At 38.3% G+C, this 7,547-nt stretch overlaps 1 protein-coding gene and 1 non-coding gene across 2 annotated transcripts; both read left to right on the top strand.

The window, feature by feature from the left end:
• The first annotated feature begins 2,870 nt into the window (after positions 1-2,870).
• On the top strand, positions 2,871-2,944 carry TRNAI-AAU (transfer RNA isoleucine (anticodon AAU)). Its single transcript has one exon. It is a non-coding gene; the product is annotated as a tRNA-Ile (tRNA).
• Positions 2,945-4,908: 1,964 nt separating this feature from the next.
• LOC114746401 (36.4 kDa proline-rich protein) lies at positions 4,909-7,089 on the top strand. The gene is made up of 2 exons (XM_028934627.1): positions 4,909-5,739; positions 6,875-7,089. The coding sequence occupies exon 1, from the start codon at positions 5,002-5,004 to the stop codon at positions 5,731-5,733; it is 732 nt and encodes a 243-aa protein (XP_028790460.1). The 5' UTR covers positions 4,909-5,001; the 3' UTR covers positions 5,734-5,739; positions 6,875-7,089.
• Positions 7,090-7,547: the final 458 nt, after the last annotated feature.

The following is a 7,547-nucleotide window of genomic DNA, read 5'->3' as shown; positions in this document are numbered from 1 at the left end:
AGATGATGGTAGTGATCTCTCTGATAGAACATCAAGCCATAGGAGGGCTCAGGACACAAGGGGTTCATCACCTGATGGATCCAGTGACTGGGTTCAACTGAGTGAAAACTCAGAGAGAGGAGGCAGCCGGCGCCAGGCCGCCCATTCTAAAGGTAAGGAGTCGGAAGACGAGTCAAATGATTGGCTTGATGTTGATGATATTTAATTACATTTATTGATTGATTAACTGGCTGAAAAGGTTCAACTTTGCCCCATTTTTGGGGCTTTGTATTTAGAAAATTCCACTATGGTGTAAAGGATTCTTTATTCAGTTCTCCAACATTAATATTTCTTGTATAGCCAAAGATCCTGTGGCAGCCACATTTATCTTTGACAACGTGGGGGAGGCAAATAAAAGGATACATACGTGCAAAAAGCTGAAGTACAGCTTTTAAGCATTTGCTATTAAATTTCATAGCAAAAAACATACAGCATGTGAGATTCCCCCCCCCCCCCCCCCCCTCTTTTACAGCTTAATATTGAAGCATCCGTATGACTAGATGCGTTAAAAGTGAATCATGGTTTTTGTCATAAAATATTGAAATTCATATTCAGGTTGGCATGCAAGGACGATACTGATAGAGACACGGTAGACGATGATCTAAAAGCCCAATAAGATGCTAGAGCCGTCGCGCAACTATTCTATTACCACACCAAGTCCACAATACAATCATTATTCATTTTGAGACTGGCCCGTTACTCAAGTCATTAACTACTTACCCCCAGCCTACAGAACAGAAACAAGACTTAGATAAATACTCCATCCGAAGTTAAAGAATTTATTCCTGAAAATTAAAAATATTAGTTAAGTTAATTATTTTAAAAAGAAAAAAAGAGACAAGGATAATCGAGTGAGATATGCATAACAGATCTGTCATCATAAATTCTTAATGAATCCTTTTCTCCAATAAATCACAGCGAGACAGATCGTTGTCCTAATTCCCCCCCCCCTTTGAAGAAAACGAAATAGAACTCATGGTCCTTGCCATCCATTGCTACAAGTCTCTCCCAACTCAAACACACAGAAGAATATCACACACCAAACATGATTATGATTGGTGAGCACAATCACCTGGTGAGCCTCCAAATCATGCACTTGCGTAAAAACCCAAATATTTCTCTCATCATTCAATATCACTTTTGCAGCTTCTGATAACTTATATGGCCTGTTGCAATTGTTCAATATATATATACACTGACGCTGGCCCTCGTCCATCCATAATCATTCTCACCATCAACCAATGTTCTCTACATATAATATCATATAACTCACACCTAAACTAAACACTTCCTACCGTATCCACATGGACCGCATGTGCCTCTGTATCTTCCCATACTCTCTCTTATATATAATTTCATGATAGCATAGAAGAGAACAAAAAATACCAAACTCTTCTTCATAAATTTGATTTTGAAAGGGAAAATTATAATGACATTTTTTTTATCTGGACCCTATCATGTATGAGAGTAAGCATGCTATTCAATAATCCTAAAAGTGCTTTCAAATAATTTGATATGAAAAATTTGTATGGATTTGCTAGGTAGGAAGAAATGCCGTGTATGCATGTGTGTGTGTGTACTGTACTGTATACATAATCCAATGGATTGTGTGGCGATGGATGAAGCAACTGCCACTTGATCATCACAAGACTCCAATCTCCATATTCACATGCTGAGAGTCCATCACTGCGAAGAAATTGAAGCCAATAGATTTCACACTACAAGCTAATAAGAACCCATTTAATGTCTCTGCATAACAAGACAATACAGACGACAAAATTCAATTAATAGGCCTCGCTGTTTTCTTCCCCACAAATTCTGTGATCCAAATTTCATATCTTCATCATCATCATCACAAGAAGAAGAAGAAGCAGAAGAAGCAGAAGGAAGAATTTTTATAACTTCTTCGATGTGACTTGTTGAATGACTGATCAGTACTAATTTTTCATCTTTGTTTTTTCGGGGACGAAAAGATGTCTGGACTTGGCATGAACAAAGTAAAAGATTAAACATCTCAAACCTTGAGATATCGATCCAAAAGAGACACACACACATATGGACCACTAAGATATCAACTATGAAGAACTAACAGATTGGTCACTTACGGTTTACTGTGCCGTATAATATGTATATAGATACAACTTCCAATGATTAACCGGTAACTTGCTTTGCTATATATGGTTGGTGATGATGAATGGTATATTCTAGCTGTTCACATGCAATTTTAGAACGCAACAAAAATGGGATGAATGAGAGAGAGAGAGAGAGATCACATGAGAGAGTGAAGAGAAGAAAAGGCAGTGACTCACGGATCAATATAGAAGGTTACAAAGAAGTGAAGGCATTATAGAGAGAGGCGTGTTGTGAGGGACAGACAGAGACCAAAACTACGCATCTCCATCAAAGCCCATCCTTACTCTCCTCTCTCTCTCTCTCTCTCTCTCTCTCACTGAATCATCATTTTCTTTGCCTCTTCTTTTCACATGGGGTGCCACCCTGTACTGTTCCCCTACGCCCACTCTCATTTTATCCTCTTCTTCTCCATTTTTTTTGCCAACATCTCTTCTTCTCCATTAGCTGTAGCTACTCTGCCATACATCCATCTCATCACCACTCTCCTCCATTCTTCTCCCTTACTAAGGTTCCTTCTATTAATTTCTGTTCTGGCTATAGCTAATTGTTAAATTTTGTATGCTAAATGTTATTTCGTTGCAATTAAGTTTCTCGAAGCCGCGTCCGATGAAAGGAGTTTAATAGGGTGCGGGATGTCGTTTATGAAAAGATGGCATATATATCGAATTAAATTCTTGTTGTATTTCTCATCACGAGTTGGCCTATTAGCCCAGTTGGTTAGAGCGTCGTGCTAATAACGCGAAGGTCGCAGGTTCGAGACCTGCATGGGCCAAATCTTCCTATTTTTTCCCCTCGGTACCCTGCACCTAACGATTCTGGTCCCTTTTGCCATAAACTCTAGCCAGCCTTTTTAAAGTTACGGTCATAATTTGCTTTTTATGATTCTTTGTTCTTTTACGCCCCCAGACCTTGAATCTTCATCGACAATAATATATATCATTGGATCTTGGATTCAGTTCTCACTTTTCATTATGTAAATTTGTAAGTACTGCCATTTCATTGCAATGCCCAAACACACACACACCCACGAGCCAAAGGGAAAGTTTGATCTCATGATTAAAGAAGAGCATAGTGTTAGGAAGAAAAAGCAAGAAAGCGGTAGTTAGTGTCCCATAAGACCATGAAAAAGAATACCAACAGTGAAAAACCAATATACTGAAACATACAGCTTGAAAGAGACCACTCGAACATCCTCTGTGTGAGAGTTATCAATTGGGAGAGGACAAGGTAGCATTTTGTGATTTTCCTGATTGGATTCCTTTATCCTGAAAGTGATCAACTTTGATTAAATTAAAATAGCGCAATTAGCCAAGTCCTTAGTTAACCAATATTATAATCCTCAAGTGTTCTTCGGTTGCCGACACAGTGCAACTATATGTTGGCATATTGCAAAAATAAGAAGTCTTCTGGAATTATAGATCAGATCAGGATTAATTCATCGACATATCAGATAATTAATAAATTAAATTAATTAACTTTTTGAAGTGTCTATCGCAAATTCTATGTATGTACGTGAACGATGGGGCCAAAAGTCCCTTCACATTTCACTGGTCTCTATGAAGGTCTAATCATTCAGCCATTACCATAAAGACACATTAATGTTAACCTTATCTTCGTTTCGGGTGAACAAATAATTAAAACAAGGACACTTTCTTTTCCCTGTTTGCAGTTTATTCCATTTCATTTCTTGCAAGATTTCAATCAGTGGACATGCATGATCCTCAGCAACAGAGAGATTCTGAATTATACCTATGAGTTCCTTCCTGATAGAATGAGTCTAACTTGACCTTTGAATGTGCAGCTAAATTTCTTTTCCTCCAAATCAGATTTAGAAATTATTTATTTTATAATATATGGGTGTTCCTATTCTCTGGGGGGGAAAAAAAAAAAGATATCATATTTATTACCCGTACTGAAGCATTCATGGAATACTTTTATGGCTCTTTATGCGAATTGTGAACTTGATATAATCCAAGTGTACGTATCATAATACGATGCTCTCCTGGCCAGCTGGTCTATTGGCATAATCATCATGTTGGTTCTGTTATGCACATGCAAGAAAGCAAATACATTCTTTGATTCATAAGTATTGAAAAATGAAAAATCAATATATACTTTTTGGTGGGGTGAAAAAGAAACTTAAGTACGAGTAGTTTCTAAAAATCGCGTGTCCTCAGGGACCTGCTTCTAAAAAGCTGTTGCCTTTTTGCGCTATACACATACACAAGATCATAATTACTCTTTCTCAGTACATTTCCAGAAAACTACTAAAAAACATGAACAACTTGCTGTAAAATTCTGCTCTGCTAACATGCAATCTAATCTAGTGAACTAATAATTACTATATGGGTGATAAGTAAGTATTTTTTTTCTTCTGATTAATTAGCTAACTAGGAGTTCCTGTCAGTGTCATGGGATGATGAGATTAACATTATGCTTTTTATTCCCTGAAAGTAAAGAAGAAGCCAAAATAGAAATGAGATAGATGTTTCAGTGTGTTGTTTAGTGAAGAAGAAGAAGAAGAAGAAGAAGATAATAACACAAGTAAAATTGATGATTCAACATGAAATATAGAGTGGCAAGGTAATTTTGCCAACTAGCATTTCACTGTCATCGACCCTTTTGACCGTAGCAATTGGCCCATCGTCACGTGATCTGCTTTTCTGAACCTTTTTTTTTTTTGTTTGCTTCTTTCATCACTCTATGCTGCTTCTCCTATATATCACCTTCTTCTTCCATTAAAGCTTGTATGCTTACCGGTCATTCCTTTCTTTCTTTCTTTCTTGTTGCAGAGGACATAACTTGAGAAGTTTTGAAGCTCCTTTAAGCATGGAGTCTTCAAAGCTCTATGCTTTCCTCTTCATTTCCATGCTTTTTCTCTCCTCTTTCTCTCCCATTCTTGCTTGTCCCTACTGTGGCAAAGGCAAACCTCCCAAGAAGCACAAGCCCGCCAAAAAGCCTCCCGCTGTCAAGCCGCCGGTGAAGTCGCCGCCGGTTAAGCCACCAGTAACCCTACCTCCAGTAACACTGCCTCCAGTGACGTTGCCTCCGGTGACTGTCCCGCCAGTGAAGCCACCAGTGGACTTGCCTCCAATCAAGCCACCGGTGGAACTTCCGCCGATCAAGCCACCGGTGGAACTGCCGCCGATCAAGCCACCGGTTGAACTGCCACCAATCAAGCCACCTGTTGAACTGCCTCCAATCAAGCCACCAGTGGATCTTCCTCCACTTCCGCCGGTGCCGATTCTGAACCCGCCTACCCCGAGCAAAGGAGGAGGGAAGGCGCCGTGCCCAGCACAAGCGACATGTCCGATAGATACACTGAAACTGGGAGCTTGTGTGGATCTTCTGAACGGATTGGTGCACGTAGTGGTGGGAGACCCGGTGGTGAACAAGTGTTGCCCAGTGCTGCAAGGGTTGGTGGAGCTTGAGGCGGCAGTGTGCCTCTGCACGACGTTGAAGTTGAAGCTTCTGAACCTCAACATTTATGTTCCCCTCGCTCTTCAGCTTCTTGTTGCTTGTGGCAAAACCCCTCCTCCTGGTTTCACTTGTTCCCTCTAAACCCAGTTAAGCATATATCAAGCCCTAACTCCCTCTCTTTTCATGTTTTGTTTTTGTGTCCAGTAGAGCTCAAAGGACTAATATATGTTAAACTTTATTCACAATAAACACAAATCTCACATGTTTATACTTGGTCTAAAAAATATATATGGATATTCCGTTCCATTGTTTTAATTATAATTAATTAGTTTCACATTCCATATTCCATGAAATGCCCAACCATTGTTTAATAGTGAATCTTATAATCTGAGACAGAAGCTTCCCAGGTTCCGGAAGCTACCTGTGGCTAATAATTAAAACAGTAAACCATAATCTAGTTAGTCTCTCTCTCTCTCACACACACTATTCTTTTTTGTTTGTTGGTTTTCCTTTACATTTTGGATTGTTGCAAGGAGATAATTAAAAACTTATGGTCCCGTTTGGTACGAAGTATTGAAAATGAAAGATTGGGATTAGAATTGCAACTGAGAAAAATCATTAAAATAGTATTTAGTATAAGTAATTGTTTGTTACATGGGATTAGATAAACCCATAGAGTGGGATTGGGGAATAACACTTCCGTTATAGTATTCCCAATTCCATATTCATAGGTCTGACTAATCTTCTACAACAAACAATCTCTTATGTTAAATATTCTTTTAGTAGATTTTTTAAATCCCAATCCCAATTCCTATTCCTAATTTTCAATACTTCCTACCAAACAATACCTATGTGCATCAGCTAATAGTGACCCCGAAACTTTTGTTTTTCATATTTGATAAGAGACTATTTATGCCGTCAGAAATTCAAAGATTAGAGAGCACATTCTTGACCAACAGACGCACACACACATTATAAAAGGAAGCAATCAACAATGAAATATGATTGTGATACTGTGGCTATTTACAATTGACAAGGAAGCGAAATAGGTTACTCTATATTTTTACGTGCTATACTACAGTTCACATGTCTTTCTACTGTTTATCCTGAATAGTTTTTGCTTCATGGAAATATCTGTGTGGTCATTCTTGAAGAGAGCTGGGTCGTGGAACAATTAATCATTGATACTTATCTATCATATACGTTTTTGGTTTTATGATTTGCCATACCCGTGAACTTCTTGTCCTTGTCTCATTGCATGCTATGCAACTGTTCCTCGCAGGTGGTCGATGAATTGAACGTGTGGACCAAATCGATCGACACGAGATGATATCGAGCCACTATTGTCTCTCTCTCTCTCTCTAGATTGGAATTCATTGCTGTTGTTTGGTTATCTCTCAATATTGTTAATTAAAACAATTTGTTTTTCTCAATTCTCATCAGAGATTGTTGTACGTACTTAAATTTTTATGCATGTTTTGATATTATTCCAAGCTAGGTCATTATGCTTCTGTGACGACATTCCACAATTATATATGATTGGCATTTTGCTAAAGTTTATTATTACCTTCTATATATTCCATGATTACACACACACACACTCATTAGTACTTGGTAGCTAGTTGGTAAAAGGAAAAAGTGAAAAATGTATGATTGCTTCGTTGGATTGCCTTCATGAACCCTAAATTTGAGAGTTAAATGTGACATTTCATGTAAAAGATTCCTCTTTGATTGGTCCACCACAGTCCTACAGAGAAAGATATGGTTCTGGGATTTCAATGGGCTAAGGGAATTCCAGTAGGATTGCATAAAGAGAGAATGTTACCTTTTTCAATGAAAACAAGTGAGGGAGTGGTGTGACACAGAGATATTGAAGCAGTGGTACATGTGATCTTCTCTTGTCTCATAGCGGCCACTGATTATTCCTAAATATTCATTCGCACTATATATTTATA

Source organism: Neltuma alba, unplaced genomic scaffold (assembly GCF_004799145.2).
Source record: "Neltuma alba isolate B1F8T4 unplaced genomic scaffold, ASM479914v2 tig00004969_pilon, whole genome shotgun sequence".
NCBI classification, from domain to species: domain Eukaryota; kingdom Viridiplantae; phylum Streptophyta; class Magnoliopsida; order Fabales; family Fabaceae; genus Neltuma; species Neltuma alba.
This window is presented reverse-complemented; position numbering and strand designations above follow the sequence as displayed.